Source organism: Dermacentor silvarum, chromosome 2 (assembly GCF_013339745.2).
Source record: "Dermacentor silvarum isolate Dsil-2018 chromosome 2, BIME_Dsil_1.4, whole genome shotgun sequence".
Lineage (NCBI taxonomy): Eukaryota > Metazoa > Arthropoda > Arachnida > Ixodida > Ixodidae > Dermacentor > Dermacentor silvarum.
This window is the reverse complement of record NC_051155.1, coordinates 178,239,012-178,265,879: the sequence shown is the minus strand read 5'-3', so window position 1 is coordinate 178,265,879 and position 26,868 is coordinate 178,239,012. Positions and strand designations below refer to the sequence as shown.

General features: G+C 41.9%; 1 protein-coding gene across 2 annotated transcripts; it reads right to left on the bottom strand.

The window, feature by feature from the left end:
• LOC119442199 (uncharacterized) lies at window positions 1–26,820 on the bottom strand. Of its 2 annotated transcripts, XR_007465675.1 has the most exons (9): window positions 26,349–26,820; window positions 25,763–26,007; window positions 25,502–25,565; window positions 25,271–25,401; window positions 24,062–24,180; window positions 21,286–21,418; window positions 19,487–19,583; window positions 2,867–11,316; window positions 1–2,786 (listed from the first exon to the last, which is right to left on the bottom strand). XR_007465675.1 is itself a non-coding variant. In XM_037706978.2 (8 exons), exons 1-8 carry the CDS (start codon window positions 26,584–26,586, stop codon window positions 11,195–11,197), a joined length of 1,149 nt encoding a protein of 382 aa, XP_037562906.1. In that variant the 5' UTR covers window positions 26,587–26,820; the 3' UTR covers window positions 1–11,194. The 2 variants fall into 2 exon arrangements, 1 of the variants encoding a protein (XP_037562906.1); XM_037706978.2 differs by having other exon boundaries at window positions 1–11,316.
• Between the last annotated feature and the right edge of the window lie 48 nt (window positions 26,821–26,868).

Below are 26,868 nucleotides of genomic sequence, written 5' to 3'. Positions count from 1 at the left end.
TAGTAGTGCAACACATGCTGTGCAGACTGCTTTATTTGCTGTTCAAAACATTCTTCTCACACATATGTCACATCACATGCTGCATACATGTGTCATATACATCTGTCTCTCTCAACTCCTCGAGAAAAGAAAAAGTGCAGGCACCACACAAGCTTCAGCAGTTCACAAAAAGAACAATCTCAGAAATAGCACTGTTGCTCTCAGAAATGTTCAATACAGTAACCACGACAAGGTGCAAACTAACCAATTTTCACTTTTAACCAACCAGATTCTGCTTTGTGCCAGTGCTCCAACTCAATTCAAATTCTAACATTCAGGCATAGTATTCACTGCGTATACGATTCACTGCAAGCAACTGGAACCCTCAAGCATAGTTCATCACTAACTGCATCAACATACCATCAGCAAATTTCACACTAAGTAACCAAGCCTTCTCGAGACAAACCCTGTAAGTAAACTAAACACATAGGGGAAAAAATCACAGTTTCATAACCACATAGCTGGAGCACCATCATTGTCAATGGCACAATCAACCTATTAGTATTGGCCTGCTTTTTTGTATTATATCATGAAAAAATGGATCTGTAAAAGGAAGGAGACTTATCTGGTAATCTCTGCAAACAGTCAGCATGAGCTGAAAAATACACAACGAAAAGTAGTGCAGCACAAATGACCACATCCACAGCATTTACAAGATGGAATGGACTGGCCATGTCCTCCAAGCAACCAAAGTACTGAGCATGTTAGTTCCACTTTTGCCAGTAATGTTGCAGGATCTCACTGTATAACAATGCAATAGAACAGAGCCACCCTAAATAATTTTAAAATGTCTGTCTGTATGGAAGTAAAACTGAAGACTAGCTCATAAGCTGCATAATTTGTTACGTCATGGTTGCTAATTCTCATGTCATGTGAAAGAAAAAAGAAAAGGAGAATCCACAAAACAATCAAGGCAAGCATTGAGCCAATCTCACCGGACAATGAAAACTTAGTGTACTTCCTAAGGCCACGCTCAAATTTCTCAGGTACGTGAACTACATACATAAGTACAGATAAAAGAAAATGTCTTACAATCAAGTGAATACCCCAGAATATTACACTAGAATCAATACCAGTCACCAATCTCTTACCTCTTTATCTCTCGCGCACACTACAAGTATTCAGTAATAATTCATATGGTGTAAAGTTTATGACAAAGTAACCGAAAAAGAGAAAAAGCTATTGGTTTTTCTCTCCAGATCTCTTTACAAAATGTGCAAGACTTTATTGAATAACTTTGCACCATGCAAACTTTAACACTCACTTTGAATGCCAGTTACTAAAATGCAATTGTACATAATCACAGCAAGCCCTCATGACAATTGCATCAATGGGACAGTAAACGAATATCGAAGAAAGTAAAATTTCACAAGATGGGTGGGCAGCCTACAGATATAGCAACAACACCAAAAAGGAACAGGCGGTAATTTTAATAACGAGACTACCAGTGCAGTGCAAGACACCAACATTAATGGCTCTGGCTGTAGCAGGCAGATTGAATCACCGGGGATTTGTGTAGCCTCTATCCCAATTTCCTTTGCAACAAAGTCATCTCTTGACGTCAAATTAACCTAGAGATATTTCTAAAAGGGTATTCACGCAACCTGGATTAAGTCACTATTTTTGTCATCAGCATTGCTTTAAAAGATAATCTGACAGTAAGATAAACATACCGACATTTAAAGCTTTCTCAGAGCCTAAAACAACAGACATTTTTTTCGAACATCAACATACCATCAAAATTTCCTTTTTTTTTTGTATATGAAACTTGATGCCATACAGCTTGGCAGATACAAAATGAGATCATACATGGCTCAATGATCGGCTTGTGCTTTTAGACAGCTACCAGAAAAGTAAAATGCTACAAAATGTGTCAAAGAAGCCTAATCAGCTCAATCAACGTTAAAATTTGAGTGGTAAACCTGGCATAAGGCCAGAAACACTGAGGGGTTAGGGTCATTACAACCGCCACACACCCCTTCCATTACAGGCATTTCAAGAAAGTGCATTTCCACTGACTGTATGTCAGATGTATTCATACAATAATTCGGTCAGACTGGGTCGACCAAAAGCAAACTATCAGATGAAGTTGCTTTATTCCGTGTTCAAAACCACCAGACAATCCTGTCAAATTTTAGAGTCAAGTTAAGCATTTCTCTCCACATGCTCCACTGAATAAAATACACCAAAAAACAAATAATTTCAAAATGAAGCTGCACAGGAAATTGCTATAATGATGATGTCAATAACGTCAGGTACAACTTAGCATGACCATCCAAAACAAGTACTTGAACATGGCTCCGGAACAAGGGTTGGGGAAAGGGGAAAACAGTGGACGCGAGCACCCCTCCCGTTCGCCCCCACAGGTTACGTTATAGGGTGGAACTGCCCCCCCACCCCCACAGCCCTGAGACTGACTATTATAGTAGATTAAGCCTCGGTTTTACAATAACAACAAAATAAAATTGCATAGCTGAAATGAGCTCCAGCTCCTTCCCCCTTCCACCCCACTCAGGATACACTTCCGGAGCCCCTGCTTCAACACTTTAAGAGTACTTGAATGGAGTCAAACATTAGGGTTAGACTTCCAGATGAGACGTGATGTTACAGGAATTCTGCCCAGTTCATCATAAACCTTAAATAACCAGCACTCAAAAAAGTGAGATATATATATAAATAAATAAATTAAATGAAAGTGACCACATGAAAATGTTTTCCTTGTGTACTAGCCCTTCATTAGATCACACCTCCAGCACTCCAAAATTGGCAGTGAAAGTGACCACATGAAAATGTTTTCCTTGTGTACTAGCCCTTCAATAGATCACACCTCCAGCACTGCAAAATTAACGTAGTATGTCAACTAAGCTGCGACATTCTGAGGGTCATTAAAGGTACTCGACGAGGGTGGCAATGTGGGCTTGTTGGTCTGTCATCATGGAATGGTAATCTGGAAGCGCATGAAAACACTGACACGAGAAGAAACGAAGACGAAGACAAGCGCTAACTTTCAACAAATGACACCGCCATCATATACAGGGATAAACGTGAGAATGTAAGATTGATAATAGAAACTTAACAAGTCCTCTCGGCCGCTGACCAATGTATCAGCAAACCGTCACTTTCATTGTCGGCGAGAGAGGTAGATTATTTGCATATGCCATAAAAGCTGACTGCAATTGCAGTGCATGATTCAGGTTCTTAGTGTTCTTGATGCAACAGCCTTAGATTGTCTTTTTGCTGTCATGTACCTATCTTCAGTGTTGATATCGCTGCGCACGTGGCTTTTGTGTATAGGTACGACCGCTCCCGCAAATAAATTTCGTTGTTGAAAGTTAGCGCTTGTCTTCGTCTTCGTTTCTTCTCGTGTCCGTGTTTTCATGCGCTTCCAGATTACCACTTCATTAAAGGTAGCCATATTAATGTTACGTCTCCTGCATGAAAGCTGAAAAATTAATACACTAATTAGGATGTTACAGTTATGCTTGCTATAGGTGGATTTGTTTTTGTCCTTGTGGATGTATCCAGTCATTTGTTCCAGCTTTTTTAGCATGTTTGCAGTCCTTTGTTTCTAAAAAATGGGGATTTAACATATATTCTCATCTCTCTGTATCTTTCCACTTATTACTTTCTTGGGTAACCCAGAATGACAAGCATTTTAGTGCACCCCTTATTAAATATGCTTGCAGCACCCTAAAAACACTCATTCTCATAATTTCTTATCTAATCAATAAATAATACTGCCTTTACCCTAATCAATAAGAACACTACCTTTCTTCAATGTTTTTGATGAGCAGAGCTGAGACATGCATCAATGTTTTAGGCTACTGCCATTATATTAACATATAGTGTTGCTTGGATGAAGCTTTCTGCACTTTTTGGACAATACATGAACATACCACGTTGCTGACTTAGGCGGTTTCTGAGAAATGGTAACATGCTCGTTGGCTTAGATTCATCTGGCCACCCTAATACTAATTTTGTGGTCAGCAATCTTGTCTTTAGTGTTTGCTGTGGTAGTAAACATAAAATCACAAAGGGCTATATCGTGAATCGACGCATACACATAAAATGCACCTGAGAAATGTGCCTTATGTAATGAGGATGTTAGGCATATCGTAGGGCCAATCACTGAAAGTTTAGTGTAATTGCAGTCTAATCAGTTGTCACAGAGTGACAAGAACAAACAAGACTTCTTAACGGCAGCATTTTGTTACAGTGCCACGTTTCTATTCTGCTCCCGTATCTAAGAAACAATAAAATCACAAGCAGGAAATGGGTATGATCATGCAAAACACAAATTTGTATTCGCTTTCACCCTTACAAATTTCATATATGTCATGCATGGCAAGGCACCTGCAAGGCTAAAATTCTGCTCAGCAGGTATCACACCAATCATGTTGCCGCAAAAAAAATAAAAAAAAAAAAAAAAAAAACATTACTATGGTAGCAAGCTGAAGTTCCCGAAATTCACTACTGCACAACCTTACTTAGCTGTACAAATGCAATGCAGTTAAATTTACAAAAAATTTCCCAAAAAGCTATATACACGAAATTCACCGGTATTAGATGATGACAAAACTCGCTGCAATGATTTTACCGTATACACAACTGTGTTAGGCGTAAGCAGTTAACCTGTTCCTCAATTTCATGCGGTTTTTCATTTAAAGTGACCTGCTTTGGTACATGCGTGACAGGGACAATGCACTAAACCTCTTGCCAAGGGGCCAAGAAGCAGTGTACACATATTTTCCACGGCAAGAACAGCCACTTTGCAGTTACTTGTGCACAGATATTCTGCATGGATGCCCCACAAAGAAGTTATAGACTCCATGCTGAATAAATTCTTGCCACTTTCAAGATGAAACTGCAAGGTATGCAAGGTCTGCCTTAGGTGTATAGAATGATATGCACCACACTGCCATTTACAGAACCAGCAGTAATGGCATACGAACGGATAATTTTCACCGACTTCTCCAGCACCATTTTTATCAGTAGCCAAACGTTGGCACCCGACTCGGCAAGTACACTTGGCTCCTCGTGCGATTTGCACATGCTTTTCTAAAGTGCTTGCCTAGCAAAACATACCGAGTTTTAGTAATTGATAACTGGCAAGTTTGCATGTCCCAAGAATGTGTAGTATGAGTGCACGATGCCTTAATGAAGGACTCCAGGTTTGTCTTGAGCAACTAAGTTCCAGAATTAGCGCCTATATAAGAGCATGTTTCTTACATTCTGCCCTCACTGAAATGCAACTCGATACTACAGCCAGGAAAGAAGCCTATGGCCTGTGCTGAACGACATTGTAGCCACAGAGCCACTGCAACAGGTACAATGAACTTTAAAGCAGAATTCCTTGATTTCTTTCACAAAATGCCTGTGCAGAGATCATAGCACATGCAATACAGCAACTCACACAAAACTCTGACAGGGAAATATTTTCCTTTCTTCCTGACTGACAGCCTGTTCAATGTTAAACTGAAAAAAGACTCGCAGAAAGTTCAGGGCAGCTTGAAAGCTATCACTACAAACAGTTACACTGTCGGCAGAAAAAGTTTGGGACAGAAACAGCAGAGATTCTCAAAGGACGGAGGCTACATGCTTATTTGAAAACAAGAGGCCTGGCCAAACAAAAGTTTTGCATATGAAACTGACAATGATATGACAAAACCTAATGTTGGAGTGGTCAGATGTACTAAGCATGTAGTTTTTGATACTCCTGTTTCAACACCCTGTCAGTATGGTAGTGAAACATTAAAATAAGCTAAGCTCAAACCCCACTTTGAAAGAACAAACCCCATGTATCGCTTTTGAAGTTCAAATACGTACTGTATATTTGCATGAAAATAATGCACACACAATTATATATAACGCTAGGAGGAACTTTTGACACTAAAAAAAATAAATAAAAAAAGATATATGAATGTATACTAGTATAGTTGTATGAAAGGGACAATGCCTAATGATGGGCAATGCAGTCACATCTATGGGCTTGAAATAAGGCCTTTCAGAATACCACAATGGATGACCTGTTACCTTGGAGCATACCTGCGCACGGCCACCTGCACGTATGCTGGAAATTGCACAGGTGCGCATTGCGGCAACTAATCACCCACCATGGTGTACTGTAACAGGAGTGTGATGTGCAGCACAGAGGGGCCAAATGTGCATGCGCCAAGGCAGTTGTGCTTGCTCAGAGACACAGCACTGATCGCTGAAGTGTATCAAGCTATTAGACCTTGAGGTACAGGACAGCTTTCTCACAACAGCGCTCATCTGGATCCCCTGCATTTCATTGAATCATGCTCTCACTAATTGCAAACCTAGCCTTGCTAGCTAAAGAACGACATTCCTGTAGAATTTCGCCGTATCGAGCACTAAAAAGGGAAAAAGGGAGGTGTACCTGAAACCATGCCCCAAATATAAAAATATTTTTTTAAGAATGGCAATTCCAAAAAAAAAAAAAAAAGAGAGGCCCATTATACATGTAAATGCGGAAGTGCTGCCACACTCAAAACCTCCTTAATAAAAAGTGGCGAAACATTACTGTGCTCTGTCCTCTGTGGTCTTAGCGTTTTCTAAACCTTCACGTAGCTAAGCACAAGTCATCTCTCTTGGCATCTTTCTCATGCTCACACCATATGTCAATAGCCATTAAGTCCTAGGCTGAACTGTAAAAGACATTTTTGCAAGTAATGGTGCTCCTACACTGCTACTAACCAGCTGACCGCATCACAAGCCAGAAATCTGTATATAAAAGGGACAATAAGGCTGTGGTTACAGCTATCATTACAAGTCATTGTGCCCCAACCGCTAAGACAAAGTGCTACTATAGAGCGTGCAAGTGATAGTAGTAAAAATTCACTACTCTCTAGCAAGTTTTCTGGCAAATGCCAGCCAACGTTATTGATTATCAGTGTGCCACTGGCTGACAGCAGATTCATGTCTTCTGATACTCCAAGTAGACTTAAAATGCATGCCAGTGCTATAGTTCAGACACTTGCACAAAAGTGATGCAGTAGGGTTTCACACTGAAGTAAACGCAAGTTCTCTAATCAAATTCGGTAAAATAAGTGAATGATCAAGGACACTTTTATGATTTACAGTGTGACGGACAATAAAACCAGGGGCCATATCTTTGGATATATAATTTTCAGACGTACCATATTCAGCACTCACATATCAGCAGAAACAGGAAAGAAAAGGAAGAAAAAAAAAAAGTTACATGGCAAAATAATTTGCAGGTGATCATGCGTCATTCCAATGTCCATTTGTAATGATTTTTAAATCTAATGCACTGGCAAGAATTGAATCATAGAACTCGTAGAACGGTCTTGCGCAATGTTGTTATAAGACAGCGAAATGTCTGTCTTTCCAGTGCCCATGAATTCTCCTATGTTGATGCACAGTGTATTTACTGCAAAGTGCTCACAATTTCTGAAAAATCATTTACATGCATGCTTCTACGCTAGTGAGCAATTTTATCTGAGGAAAAGACTTGCTGTCTTCAATCACAACTTAGTCTGAGAATGAGCCGTCCTTTGGTGTGGAGCAAACATGAAAAGCTTTTCAGGCGTGTTTACCGTCAGCTTAGCCACAGAATGTTTTGCTTTCTTAGGGCACTTAAGGCAAGACCAAAGCATCGTAAAAGGTGACTGTGCAAAAACACGGCCCCTGATCACATCATGATCAAGAAAATGAGAGAAACAGACATGCCCTTCCCATTTCACACAGCTTTCTTAAACTTCCAAATTGCCGAGGTGGCACTACGTTTTTTTTTTTCAGTGCTAAGCAGAGAGTCCACCATGGTGGCTATGAGCGGAAATGTCGAGTTCAAACAGCATAGAACACTAAGCTTGCCAGCAGTGCTCATAAAGCTCTGGAAAATCTAACTACACTCCCCTAATACTGTTCACCCATCACTGACAATGAAACACATTGCGAAATTCTTCAATTTTCTACCTACCATATAAATGTCTAAAGAAAATGAAAAAGAAGCCATGTGACGCTGTGCAACAAATTAAGCCTATACACAACCTTAGAATACTTATCTACCATAAAAATGTATAGAAAAAGGCCACGTGATTTTTAAGCTGCAGTCACGAACGATGTCAAACAAAAAATAATACCTTATTGCCTTAGGCAATTCACTAGACTATGCTTTATCCATGAAAAAGATGCAATCTTTCACACCGTAGTCAAACAATTCATGAAAATGATCTTAAATGATAATGACATGAGAAAAAAAATGCCTCCGCTACGGCATGTAAAGATAAGGCAGCACTTGAAAAGAGCGAGTAGGCTACGAAACAGAAGCTAATCTTTCATTCTGCTGCACACAGCACGAAATGACAGACCACAGGATTCAAGTAACTGAAACCTGTCATCACCTAATGCTTCAGTGTGAGATCTGTGAGATTTTTAGACAAAAGCATGTTAAATATCATCCTGTAGCATTGTAAAATGCTGGATTACTGAGATCTCCAGAAGAAAGCCCACAAAACATTATAATCTGGCACTGTGCAACACTGGAATCCTGATCCTACATTTTGGAAACATTATGTTAAATAAACTGCCCTCATGCCCATTTCGAACCTTAAGTGTTGCTTTACTTCTCACAAATGTCATACTACAAGTGTCACCTATGCGACATTTGCCATGCTGTGCCCTTAATGACGAGCCCCCCATTTCTTTTTTTACATAGCAACAATTTATTCGTTGCTGACACTTGTCACTAGATCACTTGTCAACACAGTAACAATTGATCGAGTTTAGTTCCCTAAACCAACACCTGGGCTATGAGGGGTGCAATTAGAGGGGAATGTAGTTCATGTTTCTGACCAGCTGGGGTTTTTTAATGTGCACCCTAAGTGTAAGCGCACAAACACATTTACATTCTTCCCCAACCAGAATGCAGTCACTGCGATTGGGAGTCAAACCCACAACTTCGTGCACAACAGCAGAATGGCACAGCGGCTGAGCCACAGTGGTTGGTGCTGCACAAAATAGCCTACACAAGAAGGTGGATGTTGTAATCTTTTGAACGCTCAGCTCACATCACCTGTTTCCAACATGGTGCGAAGCATCTAGGCATTTTACAATGTACTAGTAGCAACTGTGTTCAATTAATGGTGGCCTCTACAAGTTGTAGATCTAGTGCTGTCTGTACATCACCACCCTCACAGAATGTGTTTTACTTCCGTTACAATGAAATAGAATGATAAACCAGTTTTCACAGGCAATAAAACACTTTGTCTAAAAGGAGAACAGTTTTGCCACCCTAAAAAATAAAGAAGTAGATCATTTATCACAATAAATAAGTGACTATGCCGATTACCAATATCAACAGCCCTGGTACAGAAGTGGCACTTCCACATTGAAACACTCTACAGCTTGTGGAGCTGGCAAGAACTGCATTAGTTTCCCAATAGGACACCAGAAAGAAGAGGCTAGACAGCAGCCAGGTGGTGCCCAGTGCCGGCAGGCCACCTGCGATAGTGCTAGCTGCATACATGCGATGACAATGCTCCTTTGTAAGCAAAGCTTTCCATTAGTCCCAATCAGCAGCACCATCTCTTGAAGCAGCGCCATCTCTGGACACTCCAGCTGACTTGTAAAAGCATTGCTGCTTGTTTAAAAAAGAAAATTAAATTCTAGGGTTTAACATGCCAAAACCATGATCCGATTATGAGGCATGCCACAATGTGAGACTCTGGATTAATTTTGAACACCTGGGACCCTTTAACATGCACTTAATTCTAAGTACACAGCTGTTATTGAATTTCGCCCCCATCGAAATACAGCCACCGTGGCCAGCATCGAACCCGCGACCTCGAGCTCAGCAGCCCGATTGCTTATTGTAACATAGTACTGGTAATTTCATGTTAATGTTCCTTCCTACCGCTTGCATGCATTCTTGTAAAATAATAAGGCCAATTTATTTTGAGTTCCATGCACTGCCGTTGCCTCAAAGACTTCTAAAGGTGTCATCAAAGTAACAAAGCTACACCTGCACTATGTCACTGAAACACTGCCTTGTGTTTCAGTGACATTGGTCTTCAATTATTTTTTTTTTTAAATGATTGGGGAAAAAAAAAAAAAACTACTCATATTTGTTGGCCAAAATTGATAACAGTGGGAGGCACAAAAATTGTGCAGTAATTGCCAGTAAGATATTAATTAACTTTTTAGTTAGTGGGCACACATGTAGCACTTGCAGAATTGACGTCAGTGAGTGGTCAAGGCTTGTCCTGTTGTTAGGTATCTTGAGACTAGCACCAGTTTTGAGATATCAATCTCCAAATTTGTAGTTAACTACATCAGCCACAAGACCACAAAGACTCATTAAGACATTTTGGAACAAAACTACATGGAACACCATGTATATATTGCTACTGATGTTGAACAGTTATTGGCATTTGCACTGTTCATGTAGTCCTCAACCTTCCTTCATATTTTCCCCCCCTTGTATCTATGTCACTCGTTTTTTCTTGTCATACATCTACACATCTGTCCTTAAAAGCATTGACAGTAACCATAATACGAATATAAGCCACTGCTACATTGTTCTTGTGCTACTCACATGTGCCCCCTCCTTTTGTCCTACAGTCTCAGCATGTGTCTGCAAAGCAAAGCACACTTTAACAAGCATGCAATGCACTTGGATTAGACGCCAACAAATTATTGAGCAACTGGAATGCCAAAGACGCTGCTGAAACTTTCAGGTGCTTTCATTCCTCACATCACATTGGCGAGTAGTACTAACAGGCTAGAGAAGCTTTATTTTAAAATTGTGCCTGCCTCTGGTGTCCATGTCAAATGACAACAGCTAAAGAAAATTTTTATGAGTCATAGCTCCCTTCGGGTGCAATCAACTGGAGTACGTCAGACTTGCAGCTTCACAGTTTTTACACTATCCTTAGAGTTGAGCCTTTCAGAAAACTCACTTCACCTAAGGTGGATATTACATAGGCAACAGGAGTGTAAGTCTATCTCTGAAACCTGCAGTTGGCCAGCTTGCCCTTAAAAACCTCTTTCCATCACCACAAGCTGTGTGTATGGATGTAATGTATACATAAATATGTGTGTATGCGCATGTATGCATAAATATATGTACATAGGACTCTCCCTTTAACTTAGGAACCGTTTTACGCATAAGTTATATTGCAGATGAGTTGTTATGGAAGCGATGCTTGGACTCGCCGGTAGGCACCATTGCAGATGGATAGAAGTTGTGCAGTGGCATGTGCACTGTGTCCATGAGCTGACAGTAGTTGGGCTCTGAAAAATGGCAATCACAAGGTTAATATGCTCCTTCAGTCTGGATTTATATAATACATGTGCTCAAAGCAAGGGGAATCCATGCGTTCTAGAGATAAGGCTCGTCTAAAGCACATCAGTATGTTCTTAAATAAAAGTGCACCATGATGCACTATCATACACCATAGATTATGAACTTCGGTTGACATACTCAAGAATATTATTAAAGTTATGGATATGAAAACATCCACCAAGTTTGACTGCACATCACCTATTCCGATAGACACAAATGACAGTTTTCATGCAGGCTTTACAATGCTCAACACATTGCCTTAGGAACATTTTACAGCAACTTCTGCAGAGTACAGTGAGGATGAATAATACAAAAGGGAACATCCTATTTGGATTAAAAACAGTACACTGCTCAGTATTCTTGCAGTGAAACTATGAAAGTACGTACAATGCAGAAAGTTTTTTAGGACATAAGCAAATATTAGTGGGTGAGGTATTAGTTCACAATTCAGCAGTGATCAATGCTTAGGAGCTGATTACATATTCCCTGTCATACTGGAGTATGTTATACAGTTGAACCCATTTATAACAAACTTAATAGTTCCGCGAAAAGTGGTTGTTGTATCAGTAGTTTCTTATGTGTGAGCTCGCCCTTCAAAATGCGAAAAAATTAACGACACTGAAAGCTGGCGTCAGCAGTTACAATTCGTGTCACCACTTTGGTCCGAAAATCGGATTTTTAGTATCTTCATTATTTTTGTTCCTGGATTTCTTTCGCATCTAGCTTTCAAGTTTCCGTCAAAAACATCATCTCAAGAGTGAAATGCGGTGTCATAGCTCTTTCAAAATGGTGCCCGGCAGGTTCTAATCACCCGCCATTTCATAACTATGAGCGCAGCAGCCACCATTTTTTCTTCGAGAGCTTGTGATATATTTTATTACCTATCAGAGGGGCATGAGTGGTTTCTGCATACAATAATGAAGCCTTCTCGTTGGCTGGAAGTGCAAGCTACTAGGGCATGCAGGTATTTTGCAAAAGTCTGGCTTTTACAGCTGCAGCATCAGCCACGTGTGCACCAACAGCCGCGAAGTTACATTTTCTGTGTCGCTTCGACAGAAAAAGTAGGAAGTTTGAAAAGTAGAGCACCATCACGAATCGAGTCTCCCATAGCCTCTCGCGAGATAACGGCACAGTAACTGGTGCCCCTTTGCAAATTTGCATGGCAGTGGCGCATCAAGTTGCATTCACGCCGACTCAGACAGCATGAATATTGACAGCTAAGATAAGATAGCAAGACGTGAGCGGTCGTTGATCCAAATGGTCTAAATAGGAGTAGTGCATGCGCAGAACTGTGCAGAAACGAGAGTGCCGTCGTCGTGGCCTCCAAGATTGCACTGACGCGTGCGCCAGCTATCTCAGAAGCCCACACCGCTGTACTTCCTCGCCTTGAGGCACGCTGGAAACATGAAAGCATGGTTACCCTAGTATGTTTGAAAGCACATGACTGTCGTCGCGGTTTCTGAAATCTGCACGCGGCGCTCGCTCATCTTGCTGGTCATATCTTTGTTGCGGTTGGTCTGGAGCGAGGGGGCGCACTGCTGTGTGCCCAGTTAAGTCGTGGTTCTGTGCTTTGGAACTCTAAATGTGCCCTCCTTCTACCGCGACCGGCTTTGAAGTGCTTGTTGTAACAGTACAGCGCTTCTGAAAATGTTCATTATATCTGGATGCAGTTTCAAGGGTAGAGTCGGAAAATCATAAGTGCAAAAAAATGTGGTCTTTATGACCGATAATTCATTGTATCTGGGATCGTTGCGTCTTCAAGAGCATATGACAAATTCTATAAAGTGCAAAGCATCCAAGGTCAAGAATTCAGCCTAGGCACAGTTTTGTGATGAGAATTGCATGAAGTGCCTTGCTTTTCTAGGCACACTGGAAAAAATTTATTGCTAAGGTCCAAATAACATCCAAATCAAGCCTGTAGAAGTTGGCCTGCTTGTACAGAGCTCCATATGGAAACTGACAGAACACTATGTTAATAGTCACAACCTCATTTTCTCAACACTGTATGAGAATGTTTTTACTTCTATCCCTCTCTGCAAGTCGCACCTAATCATGATGCTCCTCTCAGTACCATTTTTCTAAGCAATGACACTTTCAATACTCAATTGGAAACAATGCATGACTCTTGCATATCAAACACACTTTCAAGAAACGTCACTGAACCTTTCTTGCTGACAGGTGTCACATAAGGAAACACCTGACTAGACAATTGCAAAGGTCAGTAGCCCCTACACAATTATATCGTAGATTTGCTTCTGAATTTCTTTTCAAAATGAAAGACGAATGCTACCTGGCCTCGATATGCAGATTCCGTTTCTCACTCCTTTGAGACCTGATAGTCACTGCTTTTCCTGACTGCTGTGAAGAAAACGGAGGGCTTTCTTAAGAGGAACCTTTAGCTCAAGGTCAACTCTGATGCCGCCTATTCAAATACATGTAAAACACAGAAATGCTTTTACGAGGCAACTGCTGGACCAATCTGAATAAAATTTGTTGCATCTGACAGAAAAGGTTGCAGGGATTCAGGTGCACCCTGGTGCCTTTGCGTGAGCATTCGCTTATCCTGTCATCACACCTCTCCCTTTCCACTCGCAACGGTTGTCGGGGGTGGCCTCTTCCAAGGACTGTTTTGTGGCGGTAGCATGACTGGCAGAGCGCCCGCAAGGGAGACCTCTCAGGGACATCACTGGGTACGTACATGTTTTTTGTCTTGTCAACAGAACCCTTTGTTTGGGCATTGCTCGGACTTGAGCTAGCCTGCGGTGCCTGGCACCTACAGCGAGCCTTGTGTTGCTAGTGCTCGCGCGCAGTCATAATATGCCAAGCTGCACTTATTGGAGGTCCAAGCCGTGGGGATCGAGGTGCCTTCATGAGCCTCAATTCCCAGCTCATGTATTGGGCCAGGATCTGCCACCCCAGTGGCAGCGTGGCGGACACAGCTAACAAGCTGGAGCTAGTTTCCTGCACAAACCATGCTTCTCCCTCCTGGTGCAGAGCCACCACACGAGCATACGTCACCGGGATGCGCCCATCGGCCTCCTGAGTGGTGGCCCCTGGGCAGCCTCTCCACTCGAGCTCTCTTCCGTCGAGTGCTTCATCGCCGCCGCAGATGTTCACAGGCCCGTAACAAGTTGGTAACGTGGGACCTTGGCTTCATCGACTTTGTTTTCACGCTTGGTAGGCAGCTACCCGGTTAGTCCTAGTGCAGCGAACATGTACAATCAGATGGTCTTGTGGTGAACCTTTGCCCGTAAGTGCCGTGATTGTCGCACTGTACTGCATCTCCACAAAGCCGCCTAAGATTGCCCTAGCTCTCGTGAGTTGGCTCATCGGTCATCATGAGAGTATGCGGCATAGCCATGGGAATACTTTTCTCAGGCGGCGTGTTGTGGGGAGCCATCTTACCACAACAATGAACTAGTGGCACCCTTTCCTGTATTCTTCGCCCTTGACACGGGAGCCACTTTGATTCCCATGCCACCCCGGGACCAGGCATTTGTGCAATGCTGGGCGTCTCCGGAGGCAAATAAATTATTTCCGTTAAGCTAGACCAATACTGTTTTCTTGCCTACGCAGCGCTCAGTGTCCCCTTTTGCGGACCGAGCATGCGCACAGCGGCGCGCTAGGTTACATGAGGTGACAGCGCGGCCCTGTGGCTCACTAAGCCCGAACCCGCGGTGGTCGGTATGCCTGTGAGATACCAGACCCCAAAAAGGTTAAATTCTAGTGACTCTACAGACCATAGTTTTGATTTTAGACCTACATTTTTTTACAGAAATTGCAGAAAATTGGCAGGTTTAAATAAAATAGAAGCATATAGCCTATAAATTTATAATGTCACACAAAAATAACAGATGTCGTAGTTCAGTACTTTGTACTACAGTACATTACAGTACTCAGTACAGTACAGTACAGTACCTTATTAATTTGTAATATTTTCATGAAATAAAGGATATCATTATTATTATTACTACAGTACTACATCTGTTATGTGCACCTAAAGTGGACAAATTTGATGTATAATAAATTTACAGCTTTCGTGAAATTGTTACGATGTTTATGATGATTTTGCACAACTACTATGTACTCACAAATAAGTGGCATGTTTCAGAGCAGTGCATAATAGAATTTTTTGCGCTTTCGATGCATTATTAGGTACACTTAACAAAATTGGGATGTAGCTTTTTTTTTAATTACTCAGCGGTAAACTTGATACTTGAGTTCTTTGAAATTTTGCAATATTGCAAGAACTTGTGCAAAAATAACTGACAGCCTAAATCAAAAATCCACTTGTTACAGTCACTAGATTTTAACTTTTTCTTCTAAATGCAACAAACTTTATCAAATTCAGTGCAGTGGTTGCCGAGAAAAACAATTTATTTGTTGCTATGTATCTAGATCGGAGCTCCCAAGCTAAAGTTTCCTCTTAAAGATAGAGGAGCTACTTCACTTTGAAAGGCCAAGCATGGCAGAGTTACGTCCTAGACAAAATCTCAACTTTCAGGTTAACACTCTGAAAAAAGAAAATGCAAGTAAGCATGATATTCAGCTAGGTGACACTGACCAGTAATTTCACCCTTCCCTTGACCTTAATTTGAACACTCTGATCTATGGGTAATAATGTAGTCTGTGCAATGGCATTCTTGGTTACGCTGAACCCTTGCAGGGTAGCAAACCTACAAAATCTTGACATTTTGTCAATTACAAAAAAAAAAACAAAAAAACTAGAAAGGGCCACTGAAAAGAAAGCCTCAAGTGCTACCCAGAACAGCATCATCATCATCATCATCATCATCATCAGCCTATATTTACGTCCACTGCAGGACGAAGGCCTCTCCCTGCGATCTCCAATTACCCCTGTCTTGCGCTAGCTGATTCCAACTTGCGCCTGCAAATTTCCTAACTTCATCACCCCACCTAGTTTTCTGCCGTCCTCGACTGCGCTTCCCTTCTCTTGCTATCCATTCTGTAACTCTAATGGTCCACCGGTTATCCATCCTACGCATTACATGGCCTGCCCAGCTCCACTTTTTCCGCTTAATGTCAACTAGAATATCGGCTATCCGCGTTTCTTCTCTGATCCACACCGCTCTCTTCCTGTCTCTTAACGTTAAGCCTAACATTTTTCGTTCTATTGCTCTTTGTGCAGTCCTTAACTTGTTCTCGAGCTTCTTTGTTAACCTCCAAGTTTCTACCCCATATGATAGCACTGGTAGAATGCATGATTGTACACTTTTCTTTTCAACGACAGTGGTAATCTCCCAGTCAGGATTTGGTAATGCGTGCCGTCTGCACTCCCAGCCCAATCTTATTCTTCCACAAATTTCTTTCTCATGATCAGGGTCCCCTGTGAGTAATTCATCTAGATAAACATACTCCTTTACAGACTCTAGAGGCTGAATGGCGATCCTGAATTCTTGTTCCCTTGCCAGGCTATTCTTTGTCTTCTGCATATTAATCTTCAACCCCACTCTTGCACTTTCTCGGTTAAGGTCCTCAATCATTTGCTGTAATTCGTCCCTATTGTTGCTGAATAGGACAATGTCATCTGCAAACCGAAGGTTGCAGAGATATTCGCCATTGATTCTCACTCCGAAGCCTTCCCAGTCTAAGAGCTTGAATACTTCTAAGCATGCAGTGAATAGCATTGGAGAGATTGTGTCTCCTTGCCTGACCCCTCTCTTGATAGGTAACTTTCTACTTTTCTTGTGGAGAACCAAGGTTGCTGTGCAATCCTTGTAGGTATTTGCCAATATATTCACGTACGCATCCTGTACTCCTTGGTTACGGAATGCCTCTGACAGCTGGTATCCCTACTGAATCAAATGCTTTTTCATAATCTATGAAAGCCATATAGAGAGGTTGATTGTACTCCGCAGATTTCTCTATTACCTGGTTGATGACATGTATATGATCCATCGTAGAATATCCCTTCCTGAAGCCAGCCTGTTCTCTTGGTTGGCTCAAGTCAAGTGTTGCCCCGATTCTATTTGAAATTACCTTGGTGAATATTTTATACAATACTGAGAGCAAGCTAATGAGTCAATTATTCTTTAATTCTTTAACGCCTCCCTTCTTATGGATGAGTATAATGTTGGCGTTCTTCCAGGTTTCTGGTACACTTGAAGTCGTGAGGCATTGAGTATAAAGGGCCGCAAGCTTTTCAAGTATGATATCTCCTCTATCCTTGATTAAATAGACTGTTATTCCATCTTCTCCATCAGCTTTCCCCCTGGTCATGTCTTTCAAGGCCCTTCTAACTTCATCGCTAGTTATAGAAGGGGCCTCTGTATCCTGGTAATCACTACTTCGAATGAAATTAGCTTGGCTGCTCTGGGCACTGTACAGGTTTGTATATAATTCTTCCGCTGCTTTTAGTATGTCATCGAAATTGCTGATGATATTACCCTGCTTATCTTTCAGTGCATACATTTTGACTTGTCCTATGCGTAGTTTTCTTCTCACTGATTTCATGCTGCGTCCATATTTTACTACTTCCTCAATCTTTTCCACGTTATAATTTCGGATATCCCTTACTTTCTTCTTGTTGATCAGTTTCGACATTTCAGCTAATCCTATCTGACCTCTCGAGTTTGACACTTTTATGTTTGGCCATTTTTTTATTAGGTCCTTTGTTAATTGGGAGAGCTTACCTACTGGTTGTCTTGGTGCCTTACCTCCCACTTCAATTGCAGCTTCTGAGATCAACCTAGTTATGGTTTCATTCACTACCTCTATGTTGTCTTTATCTTCCTGTTCTAAAGCTGCATATTTGTTTGCGAGCACCAGCCTGAATTGGTCTGCTTTTACCCTTACTGCATCTAGGTTGGCCTGTTTCTTCATTAACTTTATTCTTTCTCTCTTCAAATTGAGAGAAATCCTAGACCTCACTAACCTATGGTCACTGCACTTTACCCTACCTAAAACTTCTACATCCTGCACTATGCTCGGATCGGCAGAGAGTATGAAATATATTTCATTCTTTGTTTTTTCCATTAGGGCATTTTCCAGGTCCACTTCCTGTTCCGGCGCTTCCTGAAGAAGGTATTCATTATTCAGAGCGTATTCCTTTCCACAAATTCTACCAACATCTCTCCTCTGGTGTTCCTAGAATTGATTCCGTAGCTGCCAATTGCTTGCTCGCCAGCCTGCTTTTTCCCCACTTTTGCATTAGAACAGCATTAGCTTTCCCAAACACGTCTTCTTGCTTTGGCTCACTCATCATACCAGTGCTCCTTTTCTGTCATGGCACATCCTACTCTGGCCTACTCTGGTATAACCTGGCACGAGGCGCATACTAGGTATTTTAGGGGCGAAGCACCTTAGGGTCAAGGCTTGTCCGTCCGTCCACGTTGTCTGTACTCTTGCGTGGGCCGATCCCGTAGATAGTGCAATACCAGGCTGACCCACGGCGGAGGTGAAACAGACTTCAAGCACTCCGCCAACTTCCAAAAATAAGATCTCGACCTACCAATACTGAGCTAATCTCACAACAGCAAACATGCTGCAATAAAACTATCCGACGGAACCGTCGTCATGACAGTGTACTTGGCCCCGAATCTCTCCTGAGGCAACGTAGAAAAGTACACCGATCTAGCCATGCGCGAATACGAAACAAAGTAGAAGAACAACCCCTTCGTGCTTGTCGGAGACTTCAAAGTAGACATCACAGACAGCGACTGGCTTGTGCAATATGTGACGTCTCGATACGCTCTACGATGCATTTCGTATGACTGGAAACAACCAACAACCACCAGGGGAACGTGCATAACTTCAGGCTAGATCCAATCGAAGAACCATTGGCTCTACATTTCACGGACCACAATGCAGTGATAATGAAGGGAAAATGGAATCCAGAACTCAACACAACATACGAGTTATGACAAATAAAACATTGTATATACTGTACACACACGTCGTCACTCATCTACATGCGCGAGTGGGCAATGTCACGGGTGATTTACGGTAAAAACGATCCCCAGTGCTTCGCCCACTTGTCATGATTCACTTCGTGGAGATGCATGGATTTTTTTGTGGATGGTTACCAAATGAAGAAATGCACCACTGAAAGAGCCCAGAACATCTAACACCTCAAAATGGAGAGCATGGCTCACTCACCGTCATCTGGTGACAAGAAGTGGTGCCTCACCAAAAAGTCCAGCAAGATGGGGCAACTTGTAATCTTGAACTCTTCAGACAAAACAAGGTTTTTTACCTGTGCAGTGAAACAGCCACCACAACATGAAAAATGCTATTCACATCAATAGACTCGCGGACTATGCAATAGCTAACATTATGTGCCATCAGAGTGCACTTGGTACTAGTTCGAGTAACATGATTACTTAAATGATCCAAAATATATACAACACACTGATCCCACGGCAAATTTCACTACTAATTAACCAGCGCAAAATATTTCACTACTGGTAGTTACAATATTAGTGGTTTGAAATACAGCTATAATGACCAGTACATAAAGTTGTTTTTGTCTTTAAGTAACTTTCTTATCATGACAGAATGTCGTAATCCTTAATACACAGGGGCAGTTGGCATACCGGCCAAGTTCGAAGAAACTAAATCCGGGAGATCCCCTGACGTCTATATTGTCAAGCACCGACAGGAGAACTTCCTTACAATTTTATTTACGGACATACAAATGAACACATGAACGTTTGCAAGCTTTTGCAAGCATTTCGTTGTTGCTAATTCTGTCTTCAAGAATTCTTTAAAATTTAATTAAATTCTCAGGTCTTACGTCCCACAACCACCATCTGATTATGAGGCAGGCCGTAGCGGGGAACTCCGGATTAATTTCAGCCACCTGGGGTTCTTTAACCCAATGGACAGCACACGGGGCATTTCGCCCCCAACTAAATGCAGCCACCGCGGCCGAGATTTGATCCCGCGAACTCGTGCTTAGCAGCGCAATGCCAAAGCCACTAAGCAACCACGGCGGGTGTTCAAAAATTCTTCAGATAATGTTTTAATTTCTTTCACATTTTGCGAGGATGACGTTTCACAGCGTCTTAGACGAGCGACACATGGCTGAGTGGCACTGTGCCCTCGTATTTTTCCCGATGTTAAATTGCCGCTCGCACTCTGCATTGCTCTGTGGTATATCAACAAAATAACCAACGTCACTTTGGCTGAGCACTACATTAAAATACTTGAAGACACTTTTTGCGCAAGCGCTCTTTGCTTTTAAAACCATGACTGACTGTGAGCCTACGCAATGCCAGAGCAGCTGATGCTGAGGAGAACGATGGAGAGTCTAGTGTTGCTAGTGGCGGAACGTGGCATTCGCTCGCTAGCTTAATGAGGCTGGGGCCACTAGGGCACCCAACAACCCTGTCAGCGTTAGGAGCGGCTCTGCGGTTAAAGAAATAGCACATGTATAGGGCTTCCCTATAGCTTTCTTAGCAATTTTTTTCGCGATGAACTACATGAACTTCTAATTGGATTGGATTGGGGTAGATTCGTTTTGCCAATGCGGCCTGAGAAGCATTGGACGCGAATAGAAACGGGACACAACTGCAATTTCCGGAGATTTTCCTGTCAACTGGAAGAAACGGTCTAAATCCGGGAGTCTCCCAGGTAATCCAGGAGACTTGGATGGTGAGGATAAAGCAAGTACAAGAGGCTATGAAGATTCTACAGAAAGGACAAGATTGGGGAGGCACACTTGCACAAAGTTCCCTCTCCCTCAAATAACCATAGGCAAAATCCACAATGTAGTTGGTATCAACACTCAACACGAGGTAGAATTGAGCCTGAACACAGTATGAAACCTGCGAGGACTATCAGCATGATGGCACCAGTATGGCAGCCGCACATGCACTCCGAGCATGGTGAGATTGGTCAATTTGGTTTCTGTACACTTTGTGCATGTCTGTCCAAAACAGAGATCTAGTAAGTACCTCTGGAATTGTCATTAGGTAGAAGTTGTCCACTTCGTTGTCCGAGCAGTGAGGCTCGAAGTCTGCAGGAAGCTCCAGGTCGAAGACAAAGATTGTTTCCGGAAATATGCCCCGATCGTCCTCGTACACGAACCTAGCACAAATAATCAACCATGTCATCAAGAAAGTCCCTTAAAACTCAATCAGGTAGCCTGTACTGCAAAACTGTAAGAGGGAAGTGCAGTAAGTGCAGTTAAAGATATCTGTGTTAATCATATTCAGTTATGGGAAAGTGTCTGCTTTAACAAAAATAATTTAGTAATATACGATATTTGTTATAAGCATATGTTCGTTACATGCTGCTGTCAGCGTGAAACATTTTAGAATTCCCTTTGTTATATCTGATAATTCGTTATATCCATGCTTGTTATAACGAGGTTTGACTGTGTATTCTAATTCCACCAGAAGCCCTTGCAGCACTTACAATAGACTCGTGCAACACCACATAAATGCTTGCTGCCACCTTATCACACATCAGCTTCAAATGCATGCATCACAAGTAAGATGTTTCTCAAAATACAGTTCGGCATTCTTTCTCTTATTGCTCCCAAGTGCACATTCATTTGTTTTAGATTGCGTATCTAACCAGATAATTGCTACAAGAGCAACCTAAAGCAGTTGCACATGTGCATTACAATTAATACACATCTGCAGCCTTTTAGCATTCATATTTTTTATCTGTGAGAACATTGTTTGCTTAGTGGCAGTGTCAGTTTTCTTTTCCTTGCTCCTTTTGCACTATACCTCATTTACTATCCTGGTCTTGGGCATACCCAAAACAACGGATCAAAATAGCAACTTCCTGCTGAGAGAAAAGCATGTTGTTATGAAATTTCATTTTTTTTAATCCTCGCAGATGTACGTCGCTCTGATCAACTGATACACCAAAGACAGCAAAAATGTATAAGCGAGTTCTCATGCCCTTCGGTAGCATACTACTAGGGGTCTGTTAGCTGGCTCTTTTTCGTGATGATTCACCACTGACATTGCCTGCACATCCTCACCGATGCCCTGGTAATACGGTCACACACTTGGGGCTCTCATGCAGGCTGTGTTGCTGACGTCCGATTGACATTTGATCTTGATCATGTGGTCAGTTTCCACCACCACAGTCATACAAGCTCCTAGCGGACCTCCAATGTGGAGTCGGGAAAATACAACGCGAGAAACAAATAACACGAACTAGTGGCTAAAATTACGCACAAAGAAGTTGTTGTCTATTCGAGAGAGGTGTACACATGGTAACATTTGTTTTATAATCATGGATGATTAGGTTCAAAGCAAAAAATTTAGTGAGCTGATGCAGGTAGTTGCATTGCTGGATGACACCAAGCAGGCTGTTGCATGTCAGCTTTCGTTGCACAAAAGTGGCTGTGAAACTTCCCTTCACAGCTTCACTATAAAACGGCAGGAAGAGGCAAATCCCTCAGTTCTGATCTTTCTCTGTCCAGCAATGCCAAGGGCTAACAGAAACTGACAAACATGGAAATCTCATTAAAAAAAACTTCATGGTCTAAGTGGCTTCATGTGCCTGTGTGTAACACACACTTACCCACCCTACACAGTTTGGACTTAATTTCAATGGCAATAGCTATTTATGACATTAACAAGCAGCTGATCTGAGGTATGGAGTTTGTGGGCACATAAAAAAATAAAAGAAACTCATTCACAAGCATTTAGAGTTGCAAATGTGATTTAAAACATCCACATACTGTGCATTAAGAGTTGTGAAAGCTTTAAGTGTTTTTACATGAACAAGAGTATTCGTTGGTATTTTCTAATAGAAGAAAGTAAAAACATAGCATGGAGGTTGATGTTCTTGCACTCTGCCGTGTGTTTGTAGTGTGACTTTCAGCACCTCTAACACAAGCATTACTGCTAGGTAGTGTCACTGTGTAACATTCAACATCGCAGTTTATAAATAGCGGTGTGCTATGGTAGTATGTCAAACACCAGGATATGCCGCTCCAAGCACTTGTGAATGAGGTCAAGGTTGCATAAGCTGCTGCGGAAAGAAAACGTCGTGTGCAGACATCACATTGCTTAAAATCTGCTCTCAATGCGACACTCATCTGCAAGCTGCAAGACTTCGCTTACAACGCCAAAACACAGGAATAATGAGGAGCAAGATTTCACAATATGTTGGGAGGCTCAGAAATGTCACAATCAGAAAGAGACACAGGAATACGGAGAAGGTCAACTTGGTGTTGTAGAGGCATCGAAAATGCAGTGCCTAGAGATCAAGGTTGTGCAGTGAGAAGCTTGTGGCTTGTGTAAACTTATTTATAAGCAGAAACATGGGTTCCTCTCGACTACTGCCACTACATCTTACTTGCTCTTGAAATTAATAAGTGTAGTAGATTTTTTTCTCCAAATGAGCAAGGTTTCTTTTCCTTATTTTTTAAATTGTTATTTAGCAGACCAACACTAACTATAAACATAGCTCAAATAGTCATGAATGGGTTTGTTACTTTTGCACAATGGAGCATACTGCTTTAATTAAGGGCACATGCCCAAGTAATTATGTTTCCTATGCAAGGTTGAAGAAAGGAAAAAAAGAAAAGAAACAAACAAACAAAACACCGCAATTGATATTGTTGTTATCCTTTAAGTTTTTCTTTCTTATATCCTGTTATGTAACTGAAGCAAAAACATGGAAACACCCACTCCTCACATTTTCTATGGTGCAATTTTTATATTCAATGAACGTAGGCACGGTCACAGAAAGAAAACTCACGACACATTCCCCGCTGGCCGGATAGCACTGAGCAGATGGTCTGGCAACGATGCCTCCTCTTGGGCTTCTTTTCGGACGCACTCAGTTAGGGTATAGCCGACACAAAAGCCACCTGTTACCTGAAAGACACAACATTGCACGTGGGTTTTTATAGTCCTACAAACACCTAGACTTATACAATTATCAAATTTATTCAAGTTCGCACAAAATTTGTCTGATGAGGAATGGTCTTAGTAAAGTCAAACATATACTCGACCCCCAAGAAGGATAAAAAGAAAAGCATACATAGATGTTTTCTTATTGTGGCACAAGTTTCTTTAAAAAAAAAAAAAACTACGAAATGCAAGGCAGCCCTCATCATATACACAAATAAAGAGGTAATCAGTTTCCATAAAAGAATATATTTCATTTAGAAAGCCTCACATTGTTTATCAAGTGTGCAGTGGATTGTATGCGTGATTATAAAGCAGGTGGGATGATAAATTCCTCCAACTGTGCTACTACCAATTGCGCTGAGGTGATGGCCATCAATCCGTCCACTATTTTGGGTATTTGTGTGTACTAGATCAAACTTTGGGTGTGTTGGCAAGCGTCACTCAGGGCCTACTATGTACTTATTGCCACATGAAGGTGGGATCGAGTAGACAACCTGCTCCCTGCATTGCCGGGATTGCAGTTACAAGCCAGTTTTCAAAGATTGCATGGTGGTCAGCAGGCATCCCAATTAAGTGATCAGGTAAATTATTGAGGTGGCAGAAATGGATCACCTGAGAATTAAATAGGGCCGATAGGGTCAATTCATAAAAAGAGCTGGATTATCTATGGCATGATCTACGAGCAAGAAACTAGCATTTCTTGGCACATATATTGCGCATATACAGGGTGTCCCAACTATCATGCACCAAGATTTTAAAATATGCAAATGTCACGTAGCTGGACAGAACCAAGGTTACGTTTACCATCGCTTGGAGATCCTCAGATTACTTTTTGCATTCCACCTAATTACCTAATTTATCTTAATTAATTAATCAACTTCTCTAATACTATAATTACATGAAAAGTGTCAATGAGAAAATTGTAGAGAAACATGAAAAAATCCCGAAATATATATAAAATATATACATCTCTACAACTATTTCCTAAAAGCAGTCAATAAAATGTCGGCGATCGATGCACTACTACTGAGCGCACGTATGCATTAATTATTACCATGTTGTCGATCTTGTTAGGAAAGGTTTCCTTCGTTGCCGATCTCCGCTGAAACCAGACGCTCATAGATCCGTCAGGTCGCTTCACGTATCCATTTATGTGTACTCCATATCGCTTCAGACCGAATAGGCCTTCGAGAAAACGAAACAAGAGAGCACGTATAGGTCCCGTTACGAAAAAAATCCGCAATAGAGATTACTGTTACATACGCAAACGATTTTGTTCACTCACATGTTGCGGATCTTTCCATCTTCATTCCAGATTTGTCTCCGAACCTGGCACTGACTTCGTAGCACTAATGGGGGAGGACAAGAAATTTAAAAAAGAATATGTATATATACAATCGGTCGTTGCGTTAGATGACACAATGCAGCGATATTCGCGCATTTCGCTCCAACTGAGATTGTGTAATGTGCCAGCTGAACGGACGCCGCAGCTATAATTAGCGGACGGTGAGCGCGATTCTACACGTAAACAAGCGAACACACATACCTCATTCCTCCACCCGTTCAGTGTTTTGAAGATTTTCTTCTTTCGTAAATCTTGTAAAACTTCGGCAGCCTTCGTGCTGCGCTCCTCGTACGTCTTCCAGCTCGGATTCAAGAAAACCCGGTTCGTTTTGATGTCGTACTGAAAGGCGTCCTTGTAAGGGGCAAGATGTATCCAATCGTTCGGCCGAATGAAACCCATGTGCTGGTCGCCGACAAAAAACAGCTTGCACTTCTCATGATAGAAACCTGCAGTGAAGAAAATAGGCGTAGAGAAATTCAGACACTTTCGAGGCCAGTCCGATGCCACGCAGCGCGCAGTAAATCGCCACCGCGCTTTCCCTCGTACATTACTGAATTCGCGCACCGATCATCGCGTGCAGTCGTTTTCCGTACGTTTATTGCCACGCTCGCAACCTCTAAATGTGTAGGCACCGTTATTAATTCAATTTCGTGTCCCAGATAGTCATCAAAGAACAAGAGAGAACATCCATAGGTCGCATATAAACATTACAGTGTACAATAGTACGACGGTAACTAAAGCGTCCCATCGTACATGATGAGACGAAATTAATCGACGCAGGACTTACTGATTCGCGTGATGTCGAAATTCTCCAGTAAGCGTTGCAGTTTCGCCGACCAATTCATGTCGGCAGTAAATGTATGAATGTGCGATGCGCGGCAAAGTCCTGGAGCTGCGTGCTCCCAGGAGCTTGTGCGCGCGATCGCAGCAGACTGCTTCCAAGCGGCTGCTGCCGACAGGCTAGGCCGAGCAATGCGTGCAGTGTTTTCAGCCGTGCGCAGAACAGCCAGCCAAACAAGACTCATTATTCTTTCGTTATTGTTGTCTTAACTGGCCGGTTTACTGCACGATCAGGACGTCCACGAAAGGATTATTCGGTTAATATAGTTCCCGAATATGTGAACTGCAAACTATTTTATATGTTGCCTAACTTTGAACAATCTGTAAAACACGAAAGTTAAATCAGCGCAGAATGCTTAAAGAAACCGGCAAAACGCTGTGGCTGCTTTGATGGCTGGCCTACAGGCGATGCGTCCTCACACACATCACACTAGTCAGCGTAACAACGTCGCTCTGCTGATAGAGGC

What these genes read in the sequence shown, in the direction of transcription:
- LOC119442199 (XM_037706978.2), bottom strand. Translation starts at nt 26,586, where the DNA reads ATGAGTCTTGTTTGGCTGGCTGTTCTGCGCACGGCTGAAAACACTGCA. An exon ending in TGAACGGGTGGAGGAATGAG is followed by an intron (nt 25,566 to 25,762) that starts GTATGTGTGTTC and finishes CTCCCCCATTAG; the next exon opens with TGCTACGAAGTCAGTGCCAG. An exon ending in CGGCCAGCGGGGAATGTGTC is followed by an intron (nt 21,419 to 24,061) that starts GTGAGTTTTCTT and finishes TATTTGTGCTAG; the next exon opens with GTTCGTGTACGAGGACGATC.